Source organism: Macrobrachium rosenbergii, chromosome 5 (genome assembly GCF_040412425.1).
Source record: "Macrobrachium rosenbergii isolate ZJJX-2024 chromosome 5, ASM4041242v1, whole genome shotgun sequence".
NCBI lineage: Eukaryota > Metazoa > Arthropoda > Malacostraca > Decapoda > Palaemonidae > Macrobrachium > Macrobrachium rosenbergii.
Window position 1 is genome coordinate 65,962,782 of NC_089745.1, and position 20,740 is coordinate 65,983,521.

At 42.4% G+C, this 20,740-nt stretch overlaps 1 protein-coding gene across 2 annotated transcripts in view; it reads right to left on the minus strand.

Moving 5' to 3' along the window:
* The window catches only part of LOC136838862 (uncharacterized), a 95,626-nt gene that overhangs the window by 62,477 nt on the left and 12,409 nt on the right, over window positions 1-20,740 (minus strand). For both annotated transcript variants that reach the window (XM_067104523.1, XM_067104522.1), the window contains exons 2-3: window positions 18,752-18,965; window positions 3-158 (exon numbers count right to left, since the gene is read on the minus strand). In XM_067104523.1, coding sequence (XP_066960624.1) covers window positions 3-158; window positions 18,752-18,965 — 370 coding nt within the window. The remainder of the gene's footprint in view (window positions 1-2; window positions 159-18,751; window positions 18,966-20,740) is intronic.

The window sequence follows — 20,740 nt, forward strand, 5'->3', positions numbered from 1 at the left end:
ACCTTCTTTTGGCATATGGAGCAACGAAATTTCCTTTTTGACTTTCTTAAACTTCTTCTTGATAATCTCAAACTGACATTATTCTGATTAGTATCTGCAGAGATATATGGTCCTTGCCAGTGGTTAAACCAGTAATCTTCAAGAGAAGCCAAGGATACCTGGAGGCAGAGAAACTTATACAGAATGCTGCAAAGAGTTTACAACTAAACAGCAGCAGTACTGTATATAATTGGCAAACTACTGTAAATTACAAAAAAAAATTTAATCGCTAAAAACAAAAATGATATTTTCATAATAAAATTAAGTTTCATGTATACTTACCAAGTAATTACATCATTATAGTTTCCAATTATCACGGCAGCTTAAATTTTTGAAATTTTGAAATTCGCGGTAGCACTACTACTGATCGTGAAGATAGAAGAATAGGCACAACAGCTGAAGCACTCAATTCATTTGTGCCCTACATCCATGAGAGGGGAGGAGGGAGGGCTCCGATTCTGTAATTACTTGGTAAGTATGTATGAAACTTAATTTTATTATGAAAATGATATTTTTATTATAAAATAGTTTTATATATACTCTATTTACCAAGTAATTAAAATGCTTTAGTTCCCCTTGCACGGCAGCTTAAAAAATTAAAAAATTTGCGGGTAATGCTTCAGAGTTTAGTGTAGGTGACTGGTTTTGCCCACTAATAGGAAGCTCAGGAACTACTAGCAAACGAGCTCATTCTGTTTCTGCCATACATCCACCTGAGGGGAGGAGGGAGGGCTCTGATCATTTAATTACTTGGTAAGTATATACAGTGAACCCTCGCTACTTCGCGGTTCGACTATCGCGGATTCACGACTTCGCGGATTTTTTCCATTACGTATGTATATTATAAGAGAAAATATATAGCGGATTTTCGGAAATTTCAAAAATAGTCGCGATATATGAAGACCCAAATATTTAATTAATTCCATTAATAATTATTAATATCTGCTAGTACTGTTGGTTCATTGCATTATGACATATAATTCAGTACAAAATGAAATTAAACAAAAAGAGAATGTGATCATACGATAATTCATTATAGTACTAGTAAAATTAAACTGAACATGAAACGCTAATCAGATGCAGTCTGACATTGTCATATTTGAATGGTGTAAGGCTGCTGATGGCTACATATATACTAATTATAAAATACAAATGTAATGAATGTGCATCTTTTCCATGAATCTTTTGTACTGCATCCAATAATATTGTTTGTTGCAAAAATCACATCTCGAATAAACCTATACTTCTACAACAATAAAAGCATAAAATAGCGTAAAATATATTTGAATTTGAAACTAGCATGTAAGATGGGCTGTGATTGGTTCCATTGGTGATAGATGACGAATCAGCTCCCAAGTTTTGTAATCTCGCCTGTGATTGGTGTTTTGACCGTTTCTCCGACCCGCAGCAGCTTCCCTTGTCTCTGACCCACAGCATCTTCTCGCGCCACGCCGTTTCCCGCTCTCTCAGTAGATAGATGCTGTTTACATTACCAGTGCTGTGAGTGACAGTGTGTGTTTGAAGTTGAACTTTTTTTTTAACTTTGTTTAACCCCTACAATGGCTCCCAAGCATTCTGCTTCTGCTAAGGCTGGTACTGAGCCTAAACGCCAACGGAAAATGATGACGATTGCTGAGAAGGTGACACTTCTTGATATGTTGAAGGAAGGGAGAAGTTATGCGGCCGTGGCCCGCCATTTTGGAGTGAACGAATCCACCGTTCGCTACATTAAGAAGGATGAGGCGAAGATTAGGAAGACGGCTGCCATCACCTTTAGCAAGTCAGCAAAGCGAGTTGTTACGGCTCGTAATAAAACGATCGTCCGTATGGAAGGTGCTTTGTCAATCTGGATTGCCGACTGCCGGAAGAAGAAAATAGCCTTGGATACGAACACCATCCGAACCAAGGCTTTGAGGTTGTATGAGAATTTTGCGGCAAAGGAACCTCAAGATGATGGCGACCACGCTGCTGAAGAAGAAGAGGAAGACGACGAAGATGATGTAGATGAACCTCAAGCAGGGACATCCACTGATTCCTAGCCTCAGACACGACGTTTTACCGCCAGCAAAGGATGGTGCACCAAGTTTCAGAAACGCTTCGGCCTGAAAAGCGTTTCCCTGCATGGCGAGGCTGCTTCCGCTGACCGGTCGCTGCTGAAACTTACGCGAATGAGACGTTCAAGAATATTATCGCTGAAGGTGGATACAAGCCCAAACAAGTTTTTAATATGGATGGACGAGACGGGTTTGTTTTGGAAGAGAATACCATCGCGAACTTTCCTGTTCAAAGAAGAAGCCAAAGCCTCTGGCTTTAAAGCATTCAAAGATCGTGTTACCCTCGTGATGTGTGGCAATGCTGCGGGATTTTTGCTAAAGCCAGGGCTTATTCATAAGTCGAAAAACCCTCGTGCTTTGAAAAATAAAAATAAGAATCTCCTTCCCGTGTATTGGATGCATAATCCAAAAGCATGGATTACGAAGATGCTGACCTCCAACTGGTTCCACCAGTGTTTTATCCCACAAGTCAGTAAATATCTCTTAGAGAAGGGCTTGCCATTTAAGATCCTTCTTCTGTTGGATAACGCTGGTGGACACGCGACTGATCTTTCGCATGAGGGCATTCAGGTTGAGTTCCTGCCACCCAACACAATGTCCTTAATTCAACCGATGGACCAGGGGGTTATCAGGGCGTTCAAGGCCCTCTACACGAAGAATACCTTGGCGGACCTCGTTGCGTGTGGATGCCGCCCAAGAAGATGAGGATGAAACATTCAATTTGAAGGCGTACTGGCGGCAGTACACAACTGCCACGTGCCTTCAGAACATCCAGAAGGCACTGCAAGAAATGAAACCTGCTACCGTTAACGCGAGCTGGATGAAGTTGTGGTCCGAGATTGTTTACGACGACGAGGGATTTACGCCTGCCAAGATTCAACACTCTGCAGTACGGAAATCTGTGCAGTTGGCTGCGATAATTGGAGGTGACGGGTTTGGCGACATGACGACGGAAGACGTTGACGAGTTGTTGGACTGCCATTCCCAGCCGCTAACTGACGCAGACCTCGAAGACCTGACAAAATCAGCCAGTGAGGAAGAAAATGAACCACAGGAAGAGACCCAAGAAGTTGTCGAAGAAACAGACTTAACATTAGAACGGCTTGCCAAGCTCTGCAACCTAGCGAAGGAGCTGAAAGAATTGTCACAAGAATGGGACGAGGATATGGTTCATTCTCTGCAGTTCTGCAACAAAATCAATGAAGACATGACTCACTACAGGATACTCTTCGATCGAAAAAAGAAGCAGCGGCAGCAACTTCTGATCACAATGTTCTTCCAGCCTCGCAAAAAAGAGCCAGTTCCTCCTGCTACTATGCCTTCGGAAGAAATTGAAGAAGTGTCCCAGGAAGAAGTTGAAGAGGTGTCCCAGGAAAAGACACCTCAGTCTGAAGAGACGTAAAATACAATCATTGGCTGCACAGTAGAAGACTTCATCATCATCATTTCTACTGTGCAGCAAATTCATCGCCATCATCATTCAAGTTTTTCTTCAACTTCTTTCATGGTGGGTACAGTAACAATCTTTATTTCTTTATATACTTTAATATTCTAACATTTTAATATTAGTGCCTGTTTTAGATTAGGTACTGTACATGCATTAAGTGTTCTGTACATTAAAGGGTGGTTTGTTAACAGTACATACGAGGAAGGCTTTATTGTAACTTCCAACTCTATCGTGGTGAGTAAAATACTATACAATTGTACAGTACGCACCATAACAATCTTTCTATTTTTTTATGTTCACTTACTGTTTTATTGCTTATCATTTGTGCCTGTGTACTGTATGTACGTATTGTAGATATCTGTACATTACTGTAAAGGGTGGTTTGTTAACAGTACTATGTAAAGGGAGGGTTTTAAAAGTCTGAATACATGTTAAATAAATACTGTAAATATGGTGTCCTACTTCGCGGATTTTCAGCTATCGAGGCCAGTTCTGGAACCTATCTACCGCGATAAACGAGGGTTCACTGTACAATACTTTTTGATAAACACCCGGACAGCCCAAGGTCAGTCTGCGTAAGAGCCTACCACTGTTGATGGTGTCCCTTGAAGTGAGGTAGTTCAAGGAGGATCAAAAGGTGAAAGGATTCTGGAAGAGTTCACCAAACAATCGCAGCAATCTGGGAACCGTAAATTACCAAACAGAACAGGGCTATGAAGAATGTCGTAACATTCTGACTAATCTGAAGTAGTCTAACCCTTCCTTGACCTTTCAAATGGTGGAAGAGTGTAGAAGTCTAGATTGGAATCAGCTTGGAGAACAGTGATGTTACCCATGCTATAAGGTTCCTTAGGCTGGCAGGCAGACAAAGTCGGCCTGTCCCATAGATGGCACAAAACCCGACAGAATAGGAAGACAAAGGCCCCTCGGATGCAAGAGTGAGTTCCTGACCATTCGGTTCATTTGCCAGAAATTCCAGTTGGATTATAAAACTCTAACAATAAACTCTAACAATCGTTCACTGCTAGTGTAAGCCATTAGGACTGTGGTCTTGTGTAAACGAATACCGCAGTCTAGGAAGAGTGACGACAAGAAGGACTGATGCCTTACGCTAAAGGTTTTCAGTTCTCTAGCAAATGTGTGAAAGTTCTGATCTCCTGGGAAATGTCCCGGAAAATCCCCAGTTCCCGGAGTGGGCTCTCTCGACAGAACAAGGAGTGAGAAGCAGTCTAAGACTGGTCTCATGATAAGGGACTTCCTCCAAAAGACTAAAATTGGACAGATATCATCGTAGTTCCCATTGAAAAATCAGGTCTTGAGGAAGAAGAGAGAAAACAAAAAAAGAGGAGCCCGGCTATGATTCCTTGTCCCTCTTGAACTTGTGGGACAGGTTGAAGATCAAGGCCAGAGTCTGTAAGTGGACATGAAAATGAAGTATTCTTACATATCCAAGAAAATTCCATACAAACACCTCGTAGAATGGACTTCAGGATTGTTCGGTTCACTCTGCAACTGAACAAACTTGTAGAACGTAATGCAGCCTCACAGGCGACAAGGTGGGCTAGTTGTCGAGCCTGCCAATACTTGACAGTCCCGGACACATGGCCAACAGGGGGATCAACTTCTATGCAATAACGCCCAGCACGGACTCGGTGACATCTCGTGTAGACTGAAAACATATGCGGAACTGTACTTAGCTTGAACAAATGTCCGACACGTTTATTGGAACTTGGCAATGATGTCTGCCTCAGTCAAACACAATGCTCTAGGAGAACAATTGTGAAAAGGAACTAGGCGTTCAGCAGTGGGAGCCTTGTAAGGCTAGGAGCACTCTGGGACAGGTGTTGGGTGCTCAGGATTCGGCGCCAGAATGCTGGTGCCAAGAGCTCTGAAGGTGATCAGGCACTTGGGAAAGGGCGCTGCTATAGAGGGTACACAGCGCTTCCTTCTGTCTGGAGCTCATGAAAATTCTTCCGGAAAAGAACACTCAGGAGTGAATTGTCATCCGAAGGGAAAAACTGACTGATACTTCTCCCAATAGAAAAAAAAAGAGTACCAAAGCTCCCTTCTTGCGATCATAATGGAGGAGTTGATGACTCAAAAACTAACTTAACTGTCCTCATCCACACAGGACAGGATTAAGAGAGCAGCCGAAGTGAAGTTTCTTGGCAACACGTGTCTCATATCTTTTTAGCACCTGCTCCTATCTCAGTCAAGAAAGACCTTTCTTTCAAAACTTAACAAGAACACAGCCGGGAGGCTAATGCCATTAATCATCAGAGGATACAGAGAACCATTATACAAATATAACTCGATTCTTATCCAATGTTACAGGCAGTCCCCGGTTTATGACAGGGGTTCTGTTTTTACGCCGCGTCGTAAACTAAAAATCGTTGTAAAGTGAAAAATAGTTGAAAATCTTCAAAAATCCTAAGAAAACCTTACTTTTAATGCTTTAGGTGTATTGAAAACGATGTAAACTGCATTTCTATTGAATTTTTCATAAAAAAACTCCAAATTCTTATTATTCTGCCGTTTTGGAGCCATATTTCTTCTGTCGGATTGGCGTCGTAACCCTGGAACATGCATTGTAAACTGGGAAATAATTTCTGATGAATATATTTGAAAAGTGTCGTAACCTCGGAATGTTGTAAACCGGGAACTGCCTGTATTTGAGACTTATCCTTATGCATTCATTACTAAAAAATATCAGTCCAGTGGCGAACAAGGTATTAACGTTATACCAGTGGCGAACACAATATTAACGTTTTATGCAACTCAAAAAAAGGAAAGTTAACCTCTATCGCCCAAAGTACCAAGCACCATCATACAGGAAAGTATTAAATCCTACCAAACATTATTCCCGACTTTCAGAAATGTAGTCTCAACCAAAAAATGTCAGCCGGGCAGTGAACACAATATTACGTTAATATGCTACTCGGGAAAAGAAAGTTAACCTTTACTGACAATAGCTGAAGTACCTAGATTATCACTGTATAGACATATCCCAAACATTATTGGAACCTGAAGATGCGTATTTATCATAGGAAAAGGTGGTAGCGTACACAATATTACTGTACATTAATACGCTACTCAGGAAAGGAAAGTTAACCTTTACCGACAAAAGCTGAAGTACCTAGATTATCAAGTACAGACATATCCCAAACATGATTGAAACCTGAAGATGCATACTGTATTTATTATTGGAAAAGGTGGTAGTGAACGCAATATTATGTTAATGCGCTACTTGGGAAAGGAAAGTTAATCTTTACCGACAAAGCTGAAGCACCTAGATTATCATAGTACAGACATACCCAGAACATTATTGGAACCTGAAGATACGTATTTATCATCGGAAATATTGGTTCACTAGCGCACGGAAGACTATATTCTGTTACGCCATTCAGAAAAGGAAATTAACCTTAACAGACCCTAGTTAAAGTACATAGAGTATCATCATACAGACATGTCTCAAATACTAATATACATTAATTGAGACTTGCAGAAAAGTATCATAACCGTAAATATTGGTTCAGTCGTGAATGCAATGTTACACATTGAATCAGTAAACTACACTACCGGTAATTAAACAATTTAATTGCAAATTTGCTACCGAGAGAAATGTAACTAGGATCCAATCTTATCAACACAATAATAAAATACTGTCCTGTAAGCTGTAAGCTTGCAGCTACCTGAAATTGTCGATAATATTCACTGAAATCCAGTTTCCGACTGGCAAATTTCAGAACACAGCTGCCATCGACACTCGGAGTTACCCAAACACCCACAGAAAACAGAAAGAGCTCGTTTGCTGGTAGTTCCTGACATTCCCGTTAGTGGGCGAAACTACTGTAGTCACCTGTATTAAACTGAAGCATTACCCCGCAAATTTTTTAATTTTTTTAAGCTGCCGTGCATGGGAAACTAAAGCATTTTAATTACTTGGCAAGTTCTATATATAAAAATATCATTTTCACATAAGTAACTTACCAAGCAATTGCATTGCTGAATCCCACATTGACAGGAAGTGGGATACATGGACATATTCTACTCAAAACCCTCAGTAATGGTAATGAATTTGAGATAGAAAGGTAGCTAGCATTGGTGAAATGCTTGTTGTAACCTTACCTGGTAAGAGAGCTACAGCAGGAAGATACTGCCTCTGGCTGGTGCTCATCTCAACCTTTAGTGGCGTAGCAGTAGAGCCATGGAGTGCCTCTACTGCGGAAGGGGCTTTGCAGCGAAGAAGTACTCTGAAGCCTGACAAAGCATCGACAAGTGCCCTTGCTATGGGCGCAGTACCATAAAAGAACAAACCAGACAATGCTGTTACCTATACATAAATTAAAAACCACTACCCATCCACTAAAAAAACTGGTGGGCACTCCAGGTACACAGTGCCGCCAGGCTCCCCAAGACTCGACAACCTGTATCAAAGCAAGGAGATTGAGAACAGAAGAAATACCTCCTATGCTTCGTCCCCTAACATCATATCAGGCACTGACAACGGACCTAGGGTACTACAATTTTCGTACACAGTCTCCACCTCACACAAATAATGCGTTGCAAACACTGATCTACACCTCCAATAGGTGGATTGAACAATTTCAGATAGTGACAAGTTATGCTTAAAAGCCAATGAGGTTGAGATGGCTCTAATTTCGGGGTCTTTAACTTTAAAAGCAGGTAAAGAATCCTCCCGAATTACCAAGTATGACTCAGAGATTACATCTCTTGAAAAGAATGCCAACGCATTCTTGGGCAGTGGTCGGGAAGGATTTTTAACAGAGCATCAGAGGTTGCTGGAGGGGCCTCTGATCCTCTCAGTCCTTTCAAAGTAATGTCTCAAGGCCCTTACAGGGCAAAGGGTTCTTTCTTCGTCTTCTGGGCCAAGGATAATCTGTCAAGTTCTTGAGGGTGAATGAACAGGGCCAGGGCTTAGAAGGAGTCTTGTTCTTGGCTAAAAACCCAAGTGTAAAGGAGCAGACTGCATCTCCCTGAGAGAATCCAACTCTCTTATCTATGGCCTGTAGCTCACTAATTCTCTTGGCTGTAGCCAAAGAAGCAAGAAAAAGGGTTTTCCTTATTAAATCCCAGAAAGAGATGGAGTGAAGGAGCTCAAATAGGGGACCCGAGAGCCATTTAAGGACGATGCCCAGGTTCCAGGAGACCGAAACTGTCTTCTCTTACTTCGTCCTGTCAAAGGACTTAACTAAGTTACTAATATCTTGATTAGCCAACGGATCTATGCCTCTGTCTAAACACAGACCCTAGCATGGCTCTGTATCTTCTGATGGTAGATGCCACTAAACCTCTAGAAGCCCTCAAGAAGAGCAGGAAATCTGCAACCTGCATTATAGAGGTTTCAGTAATAGAAACGTTATGTCTTCGACACCAGCTGTAGAGGACTGCCCACTTGGCCTGGTAGACCTTAGAAGAAGACCGACGTCTATACTTTGTAATCGCCTCTGCAGCTGGTCTTGGAAAGCCCTTTGTTCTAACAAGTTTCCTGACAGTCTGAAGCCTGTCAGAGCAAGAGCGGGTAAGCCTTGGTGGAATCAATGGAAGTGCGGCTGTCTGAGAAGACTTGGTCACTGTGTTCAAGTTTTGTGAAGTACAGTACACTAACAGTCTGAGAAGGTCCGGGAACCACTCCTTTAGCAGCCAGAATGGAACTACTAGGGTCATCGAAGTATTGCTGTGGGTTAAAAACTAATTTAAAACAATGGGAGGCGATGGTTTCTCAGCGTTGCAAACAGGTCTATTGATGGCTTTCCCCACCGTTTCCACAGGTTGGTGCACACCTGCAGATTCAGCGTCCACTCCGTAGATAGAACCTGTCTGCAGCAACTTAGTTCGTACGCTAGTACATTCAGCTTGCCCTGGATGAATTGCATAACGATCTTGGTGTGATTTTCCTTCACCCAGAGAAGGAGATCCTTTGCTGCTTCACAGAGGGAGGAGGAGTGAGTACTTCCCTGATTTCTGATGTAGGACAGAGTGGTTGTGTTGACTGAATGGACGACTACTCTCTCGCTGAAGGTTGCTGACGCAAATGACTGGAGGCCCAAATGAATCACCTTCAGTTCCCTTACACTGATGTTGAGTTTCCTCTCCTGCGCAGACCACGTCCCGAAAACTTCCATGTCCTCTAGAGGAGCTCCCCAACCCAGATCCGATGCATCTGTGTATAAGGCTGGACTGGGGCTCGCAGGAAGAAGAGATTTCCCCGCTAAAATTCCTTCTGATAACCACCACCAAAGGTCCGCCTTGATTTCTGGTGTGATGGGAAAAATGACCGAGTCCAGAAGAGTTTCTCTGTTGCAATTGGCCTTTAGGAAGAACTGTAGTACTCTCATGTGGAGTCTTCCTAAAGGTACAAAATTTTCAATGGCTGAAAGAGTGCTCAGCAGACTCATCCATTCGTTGGCCGAACAGGACAAGAGAGAGGAAGCTTCGAACTGTTCGAAGGCATGACTCGACTCTCTCGGGGGATGGAAAAGCTTAAAAACTCAGTCGATCGTCATCCCCAAATAGAGAATTACTTGAGTTGGAACTAACTGCAACTTTTGCAGGTTGATTAAAAGGCCCAAATTCTGGGCAAGGAGAAGTGTCTTCTGAAGGTCCTCCGTGCACTTGATGGCCATGAGATGGAGTCATTTCGCCAGAGGGACAAGAACACGGGTGAATATTTGAGGAGCTGTAGAGGAGCCAAACCACAGAGTCCGAAACAAAGACTCTGCCCTGAAACATGAACCTCAGGTACTTCCTGGAGTCCGGATGTATGGGGACATGGAATTATGCATCCTCCATATCAATGGTCACCATCCAATTGCCCAGGTGAATGGATGACAGGACTGATTAGTTCGTTTCCATTCTGAATTTTGTTCTATGAACGAAGAAATTCAGGGCGCTGACGTCGAGGACAGGTCTCCCATCTCCCAATGACTTGGGACCGATGAACAGCTGGTTGTAGAAATCCTCTGTGCTCATGTCCTAAATCACCTCTACAGCTCTCTTCCTGAGAAGGGAAGAAACCTCTTCAGACAGGGCCGAAAACCTCTCTGAGCCTACAGAGTAGGCTGTCAATGTGATGGGCGATGACCCTAAAGGTGGCTTCTCCTTGACTGAAATGGAGTAGCCCTCTCTGAGAACTTACAAGACCCAAGGCTCTACATTTCTGGCTTTCCATTTCCTCCAAAAACAGAGAAGCCTGCTCCAACTGGAACACAGAGGACGGGATCCTCACTTCTGAGAGGAAGGTCTAGTGGTGGACTTTTTGACTGGTCTGACCAAGCATAGTTTCGTGTGCGGGCTAGGCTGAAATCTTGCTGTTGCAGAGGGAAGGCCGTCCTAGAGCCAAGTGAGACTGACTTCTTGGGACACTTGGCTGACTGCGCCAGGAGATCTTGCGTTGATTTCTTCTGAAGGTCCATGGCTATATGCTCCACCACAGCCCGAGGAAAAAGATGAAATCGATCCAGGGGTGAGAACAGGAGAGCAGGCCTCTGAGAGGAAGTAACCCCTTTGGTGGTAAAAGAGCACCACAGTGCTCTCTTTTTAAAGACCCCTAATGAAAACAAAGCAGCCAGTTCCAGGAGCCATCTGTAATGGCTTTGTCTGCACACAAGAGGACATCTAGGCAATCCACAGACAAGACCCCTGCAAAAATGCCACAGTCTTCGAAGACCTTAGTGGAAGTGGAAGTGGAAGTGAAGGCTAACCTGCAAGAGGAACTAATCAGACCGGAGAAGTCCCCCTGGGAGGAGGCAGCGACTCCCAAGGAAGGAGCTTCTCCAGTAGCCTACGAAAGATATCTCCTCCTAGACAAGTGAGAAGGAGGAGAGCAGAAGAGCCTTGCCAAGTTCCCTCTTCTCTGATAGCCAGCTATCAATCTCAGACAAGGACCATCTTGGGAAGCCTGGAAGACTCCACAGGCTGATTCCTTATCATAAAAGCTGATGCAGGAGAAGTTTGGGCCGCTTGGGTGAAGAAGTTCAGGTAACCAACCAAAAAATATTTGAGGAGAGCAGCATAAGCCAAAGTAGTGTGATCCTGTTCAACAGCTTCATCATCAGATGAAATCGGAGAGGGAACAAAGTACGGCGGATCCTGTGCCACTGCAGTAGGATTCTGCAAAAGTCCCAAAATGTTGTCAAGTTGGCATTGAATGGGCTCCAGTGAAGGATCTGGAACCATAGGGGCGGACGAAACTGCCGAGACAAAATGAAGAGGTGGAGTCTGGCGACCATGGTGTGGTGCTGGATGGCTGACAGCTGGTGCCATATGGACAGGTGAACTCGCAGATACAGGTGGATGCTTGGACACTGGGTGCTCAGACACTGCTGGGAGCTTGGACACTACTGGGCGCTTGTACACTACTGGGGACTTGGACACTACTGGGCGCTCAAACAATACTGGACATTCAGAAGCCTCTGAATGAATGAAGATAAATGCTTCTAAGAGGTGGAAGAGCGCTTTGGTGTCAAATGCCTGGGACTGCCCTAGATGCTACAAGCAGGCTGAGGACAATGTTCCTGTTCCCTGGGCCACTTCCAGGGGAGCACAGAAGTGGAATCAGTAACTGATACATACCTTTTCAATGGCCGAGAATCACTGGAAATGCACCAACGACGCTTCTTGTCTGCACTAGAGTCTGAATCGCATGAGAACAACGCATGCACTTCCTTACGGAAGCCTTTCCAATGGCCATCTGCCAAGGCCTGGGACTTATAGACAATAGGCTCAACCAACCGAGGGGACAAGTACCCGTGGGCAAACCCCACTGACCTCCCTTTGACTTCCAGTATGCCTCCTCCCAGGTTTATGGGAGTCTAACAGGGATCTTTGTCTAGGAGCATTGGTGGGGTGAGTAGTCACCTCCTCCACTGACACTGCACTTGCACCTAAATCACTGGCACTCATCTTGTCCATAAGGACTTTAAAAGAAGCCCCTAACTGGGTCATGGTATTCACTAATAGACCGAATTTCTGGTCTATCTGGCCTCAAGGCTGGTGATAGCACTGGGGTCAGAACCATGGGAGCCAGGTAACGGTAGGTGGGACAGACGGAGGGCTGGTAATAGGGAAAAAAACAGTCACAGGTGAAGGCAAAACAGATTAGAAGAAACCTGACTAGCTGAACTCTTAGCTTCGCTATAGCAGCCACCTTCCTCTTTCTGTCTTTCTCTAGTTTAGTCTGTAAAGGCAAGCCTTTAAAAGCTTCCATTTTCACTAACCCCAGTCCCTACACTCATCACAAGTCAGATCAACTGAACAATTTTGTCCTCTGCAATTACTACAAATTGTGTAAGAGTCGTACTCGGCTTTCGTCAGTCTGGTGTTGCAGCCTTTGCTGCAAAATTGGATACTAGTAAAACTAGAGTCAGACATAGTCCAAAAGATGTCTTAATCAGGGGAAAGTCTAAATCAAAAAACTCCTAATCTAACTATAATTAGCACAAAGGCTACCAACAGAAGGAATACTTCACCAAAACGGCAATCAAACATAACCATCTGGTGAAACTACAAAATCAAGCTGTTTAAACAACTGAAGTTCAGTCACTAACCAGCAGACACAAATTGAGCTCTTCAGCTGGCGTTGCACCTATTCTTCCATGAAAGTGGGCAGGGCTATTTACCTACACGAAAACAGTAGTAGTAGTGCTGCACCAAATTTCATAATTTCAAAATTTAAGCTGCTGCGATAACTGGAAACTATAGCAATGTAGTTACTTGGTAAGTTACTTATAAGAAATTAATTTTTTCATACAATCACTTATAATAAGGACCCATTCCTGGAATATCAGACATTTCCATCTACACTTAAAAAAAAGAGAAAAAGAGCAGCAGAAGCCATATGACTGCACCAATGAATCCATAGATCCCAGCCACGCTTCTTGTGTAGTCTAAAGCATTAGCGGTGAGAAATCTGCAAGATTGGAAGGTAGGAACTTTTCATTATAAGTAACAGGTTTGTATAAAAAGCTGGGTTTGTTTGTCAAAATCAGCATTTTCATACAAATCTGTAACTTTTCGAAAAATACAATTTTTAAGAAAAATAGTTATTGTTAATTAGCCTGAACTGACAGACTGGGACCTTAAGATTCCATTAGAACACTCCTGGTGATGAGATTAGCAAATCAACTCACGGCTCTGTAGAAACAGACACCTAAGGAAGAAAACCTAATACTAACTCTGAAATTCATGTTTATCATAATAAGACCATCATGTGGTTCTACAAACAACTAAGCACTTACCAACAATGTGAGATATAATAGTGTGTAACCTTGGAAGGGCTACATCTCCAAGGACGACAAACTGAGGAATAAGAGAAATGAAGTGAAGAGGATCAGCCTACAAAGTCTGGAACTCCAACTAATGCAAATACTGTACTGCAGTCTCACAGCTACTGTACTACTAGTCCTTAGCACCTCCAAGAGCTTACCATTAAAACTGAATTAGCACGACAAATTTAAATTAATTTGTATTTTTCATAGCTAACAAACCTACGGTCTTAACATTAGGATATGACTAACCCTTGCCCTGAGTGTCTTTCTTGGCTTCCTGTGCAGTGGAAGAGATTTGCAAAGAAGCAGCAGCACAGGAGGAAGTCGGAGGAGCCAGCTTGGGAAGGATTTTCTCCTCCTTCAATGGGTTTTCCTCAGGCTTCTTGTTTTTCTGTTTCTCCCCTTGCTTCTCCTTCCTTGTCAGGTGTGTCTCCTTCCTTTTCTTCCACTGATTCATCTTTGGAAGTTTTGGGAGAAGGTTCTCTGAATCTGCCTCATGCTGCCCCATCTCTCTCTCTCTCTCTCTCTCTCTCTCTCTCTCTCTCTCTCTCTCTCTCTCTCTCTCTCTCTGGGGGGGGGTCACCCTCCTGGGAAGGTGGGAGCAGCGCCATCTTTTTCCTCTGTTTCAGATTCAGATTTGCAGATGTCAGCTGTTTGGGCTTCATTAGGCCTATCATGGATACCAACCTTAGATGGCCTGCTGTCCCATTTCATGTCTTCACGCATTCCTGTGTCGGCTGCCATGACAGTTCCCGAACCTCCCAGCCTTCACTCTACTGTGTCTCACATTATGCCTACTAGCGAGGTTCCACTGGTTCTCTCTACCCACGATCTTGGGCCACCTCCCGTTCACCCAGTGGTTGCTCCCACAGATCGCGTCCAGAGTTCATTTGCTTCCTTGACGTCACAGCCTAGTTCGACTATGATATCATCTGCAGCTGTGCCATCTGCTTCTTCTCCCGTTCAGACTGTACTCAACACTGTCGACTCTGCTCTTCGAGTGAAATACAGCTGTTCTCTTAAGAAAAGATGGCGTATATCTCCTTCTTCGTCTTCGTCATCTGCTTCTCCTTTGTTACCTGCCCCTCCAGTCCATTCCTGCATCAGGCTTTGGAGGATTAAGGACTTTGTTGCAGCTCCTCTCCCTAAGAAGCAGAAGACTATCTCTTCTTCTTTGCCTCTAGACCACGGCCGTGACCTCTTTCACACGTACGTGTTCCTTCTTCTCCAACACGTCATATTCAAGTTAGGAGGAAGGACAACAAGGCTCTTATCAAGAAAACCTGAGTGGTAGAACCCCCTAGAAGTCCTGTCAGGCCTACACCTCCTAGATGTCTTCGTTCCAGATCACGATCGCCCAGAAGAAATTGTGATTTCTATCCTGATTCCCTCAAATGTGGATGTGGGGACAGACATGGCCGTCGTGATTCCTCTCCTGTTTCCCTCAGACGCTGACGTGTGAATAGAAATGCTGTGTACATGGTGACAGATGTACTGCTAGTCACCGGCGTAGTGTTGGATACAACCATGGTTCTTTGACTTGCTACTTTGCCGTTCTCGACGACGTTCCTCATTGCGGTCTTCAAGAAAGGACCATGGCTGTTGTTTGCCTTCCAGCAACCATAGCTGTTGTTCACCTTCCCGCATCCATAGCCATCGTTCATCTTCCAGCAGCCACGGCTGTCATTCAGCTTCCCACATCCATGGCTGTCGTTTGACTCCACGGCCGTCATTCGCCCTCCCACATCCGTGGCCGTCAATCGTCTTCCCACATCCATGGACGTGGGCTACAGGGTGATGCATGTCCCTCGTACAAGAAAGGGTCTCCTGTGTCTTGAACCTGTGATCTAAATCTCTCTCTTCCCTCTACTTCGAAACTTCAAGCTCCCGTGAAGGTATTAGGATCTGACAGATCTTATGCTCTGGTTTTAAACCCTGCGAATCCTTCAGAGGAAGTGGATGGGGATCCTCGTGTCCAGGAGGTGGAGGATTTGGAGAATCAGGAGTTGCTTTCTTCTTACGAAGAGGCTATCGATCTCATTCGTGAGTTCGATAATCTTTCTAAAAAGACTGTAACTCATTCTATGATCATTCCGACAGGATTAGAAGCCTTGCTGGGACTGAAGAAGGACTCTTAAGTCATCATTTGAGTTGCAGTGGATTTTGGCAACCTGGGCTTGCATTTTCTCTATACAGTCACCTGCAAATTTCAGCAAACTTATGGAATCGCACTCCTTTTCGCAAGTAACCTAAAGGACAGTGTATGATGCTCACTGACCTGCCTCAAAGATGCAAAAGCCAGCTCAAGATGGGAGGGCTTATCAAAACCTATGAAAATTCCCATTTTGGTGGCTTAATCTTCTTCCAAAGGACCTCCTCAAAATGGCAGCAATCTTTCAGTTCCACCAAAAATTCCACATCTCACCTGTGAGGCTCAAAAACCTGTGCAAAAGTAAGTCTTTTCTTTCAATATACAAGACCAAAATGTTCTTTGATAACATACGATGGCTAGAAAATAAAAACAGACAGCTCTAACTGGGAAACACACAAGATCTTACCCAGTATATTGGAATTAGCTTTCAGAGATGGAATTGCTAAAGGCACAGAGAATCAATTTTGGTAGCCTTGCTAGCAAACGCAAGTAGTTCACTGACCCATCTGAAATATGCAAAAATCAGCAGATAAACCACCTTCAGCATGACACCGAAAAAGAAGATTGATCCACATGTTCTTATAGAGACTTGATAAGTCTCATCAAAAGTAAGTAGAGCATCTAAAAAGGGCAGAACTACTAAATTTTTGCATTCTACAGATTTAAGAAGCCAGTTCATAAAAACATTCAAGATACTCAGAGGTATCTTGAAAAAAGTTTAGACAACAGGCACAGTGAGAACTTCATCACATTCAAGATAGCTACACTTTAGAGCAGAATACCAGCCTCAAGCGCTTGGCACACCTACCAACAGGGGATACGTCTTCTATTGCATTCTTTACTCAAGAAAACTACCTGGATTTCTGAGGTTACTGTCTTTCTGGCTTTCTCATTCTTATCCATCACTTCTCTTAAGTCACTGGAATCAGTCTCTCTCAAGACTCATCTTTCATGTTAGCTTCCAAGGCTTCCTGGTTATATGTTCCTAGTTATATGTTTCTCAAGAGGCCTTCACCACTCTATGCCATAAAGCCCTTGTGGCTTGAACGTTCCTCCTCTTCCCTGCTGTTTCATTTTATCAGGATGCATGTTTTTCTTGAATTACCCACCTTTATGCCTCAGACGCTAGGGATAAGTCTTGCATTACATTCTTTATTCACATCTGCTACCCCAATCTCTGTTACATTCTACCCCAATCTCTGTTACATTCTTTATTCACATCTGCTACCCCAATCTCTGAGGCTATCATCAGCTCCTTTGTCCAGTGTCTATGAGAATTGGACTTACTACATCTGGGTTTTCTGTTTTCTTCTGAGGCAACAACTGCAGTTCAGGCTAATTTTGATTAACAGGTTTAGTGAACAGTTGTTGCTTTCAAAGCAAAACAAGTTTAGATAGAAACCCACTATTCATTTTCTTCAGTGCCTTGCCTCCTTCCTGTTACTCCTCTAGATAGGGGTTAGTACAAAAGAATGAGTAATATGGATTGTGGCAGCAAGTGGAGTGTAGGCTGGGTATACATGTTGTAACTAGGGTCCACTTTTAGTGGCATAAGGTTAATTATGATTAATGGTTTTGTATAAAACTTTTACATATAGCATCATTTTTCAAAACTTATCATTATTATTATAATACAGAGAAAATTTACTAAATAACACTGGTAATGTTACAGCTATTTTACTAAATAACCACTTTTGTTTATTTTGCCTATTTAGTCATTTACCATCTTTAAGTTTCCCTCTATTTTTTTTTTAAATGTTGGGAAATATTTGTTTTTGCTTACTTGCTACTACCACAACTTTGTTATCTTAAGATTAATAACTTCATCATCCATGGAATCTTTGCTTCTTTAATTAATTTTACCATCATTACCTATATTTTCTAAAAAAAAAAAAACCTTATTTAAGCTAGTATATATTTTTCTTGAGAGCACCACAAGTTAACATTAGGTTCACTCTGCATGGAGAGTAGATAACAAGTATCTGACAGTCTAATAAGTGTCTGACTGCCAAGACAAGCACCTACACATTAGTATTCAATGATCAGCAGCACCACCCATGTCATGGGCATCTGATGGCCCAGGGAAACACCACAAGAATGGATACTCAGTGGTCTTGTAAAGACTGAACATGTCCTATCTCATACTGATGTAAGCAGGTTATCAGTAAATAATACAGCATGAACATAAACCCATGGTAATAGTTACCTCTGATTAAGGTTCAGTTCCCAATTTTTCCAATTTCAAAGTGGTACTAAAATACTACTAATTCTTTTGATTTTAATAAATCACAATAACTGAGTCCAATTAAAAATAGATTTTAACATTTCATTCAAATGTCAATGGTGAACCTCAACCAGTACAACAGTTATCTCCCACTGAGGTCCTGGTTACTGCTTTAACAAACTTTAAAACATTAAAATTCAACTATATGTTCTTTTAATTTTGATTGCAACAAGAATTAAATCTAATTAAAATCTGCAACAAAAAAAAAGGCAAAAATAAGGAAATTACAGACAATAAAAGATTTTGGGTTAAGGCTTGGGTACACTGTTTGCAAACCACTGGTTAAGCACAATTAGGTGAGACAGAGTAACCTACAAGGTCTCTTGGCTCACTAGTTGATCATTACTAACATGGTCAGTTGGCATTGAAGATCTGGTTTGTCCTACAAATATTAGTAATGTAAAGGCATAGGGGTCATAGGAATCCTTTATGTATTCAGTATATTACAATTGATCAACTTGGCATTTATGATTTTATATAACCTACCTCATCCTCAGATGGAAGGCTTATAATATTTTCCTCAGGCCTCTCTTCATTAGCACCTGACAGGCGAGCGTTCACAGCTTCTGCAATAGCTGGATTGGCAGGGTGCAGGTGCATCACCCGTAATCGTAAACCTGGCCGACCAACTTCAACCCAAACTCTGCCATCAGAATCTTGACCTAAATCACCTGTGACAATACCCACTGAATTGTGCTTCCTGAAATTGAAAGCAATAGGAATGGCTGCTATTACAATACTTCCTTATCATTGGCAACATGTCAAGAGACAAAACTTCGAAAATAAGAAAAGTTGGTCCTCATTATCTGCAGGTAATACATTCAAAGACCCCCCCCTGAAGATCCCTGAAACTGTTATGCTTGCAAACACCTTTCGTCTCAGAGTTCTCCACACATGCCAATCATACAATATCCTGTTCATGTCCATATAAACCCCAAAACCTTTCATAATAACCATTACAGGCAATCCCCAGTTAATGGCAGACTCGGTTAACAGCGATCCGGTTTTACGGTGCTTGTTTAGCAACGAAAATCACAGAGTTCCACTTATCAGGTGCTGATAATTGGGTATTGGCGCTGATGCATACCTAACAGAGGCGCCAATAACCGAAAACCGCTGATTTTCGGTTATCATCACACCCTCAGAACAAAACCCCCGCCGATAACCAGGGACTGCCTGTACAGTATTGGTTATATATGGCAATGAATAATAAGAACAAATTATAGAGATATTTGTTAAACAGTATAAGAAAACAAATTTCAAACTAATATGATTGAACTATTTATGATTATGTATGTAGTGCTAAATGTACATTAGTCAACCTGCTTATGCCCATATAAATCCCAATAATTTTTATAATAACCATTATTGGTCATACATAAAAAAAAATGATAAAAAATTATGGATTTTTCCCCTGTGCCTAACTGCAGGTAAGTGGATCAGTAGTTACTGGCGTCAGACTGTATCAGAAAATTTTGGGATGACTTTAAAATTCTTGGATGACTTCATTTGCAGCTTACATAGATGAATTCAACAACTGTAGTGTAATTTTACATATGGAATTTTAATTTTAAAAAATACAGAAATTATAATTTTTCATAAATGCAATAACTTTATCTACCTAATGTTATAACACCAAATAAAATGCACATTATCTGAGAGTTGAGCCCTTTAGTAGGTGAAGGAAATTTTAAACCATTCTCTCTGAAGGGTCACACAACCAGGAGAAACCCTGCTATACAATTAGTACTATTGTCATTTGCTGCCATGAAAGATGAAGCAGATGTGAATGACATCTAATCAAAGGCTGAGAGGAAAACTCCAATATATTAAGAAATTTGAATTTATGGGAATATAAACTATTGTAAACTCCTTACATATCCATGCAATTATACATATACTACACTACAGATCTTCAGAATTCTCCTCTGATTGTACTAAATTAATACAGTTGGTAAAAAGTACGGTTATTGTAATCTTCAAGGAGGTATGGTATCTAAGGGCACCGTCAACACTACATTCGCATGTGAAATGGAGGACGGAACATTCTTCAAAAGTAGTCCTTAATTTTTCAAGGTCTTCTTTGCTATTCACTCTCGACGGCATGGCAATGGGATCTCCTTTAGGGCTTCTATTTGCCAATTTCTACATGAGCATCGCAGAGGACAGGGTCTTCAGTAAGATCCCCTGCCCTCCTCAATACTAAAGGTATATACAGTAGATGACACCTTTGTGAGAGTGAATAGCGAAGAAGACCTAGAAAAATTAAGGACTGCTTTTGAAGAATGTTCCGTCCTCCATTTCACATGCGAATGTAGTGTTGATGGTGCCCTTCCCTTCCTGGATGTTCAGGTACAGCAGGCCCCAATGGGTTATACCACCACCGTATATAAGAAACCCACGAACCCGGGTCTATGCCTTAATGGGCCCAGTGAGTGCCCTGACAGGTATAAAAAGTCCCGTGGTTGAAGCCTT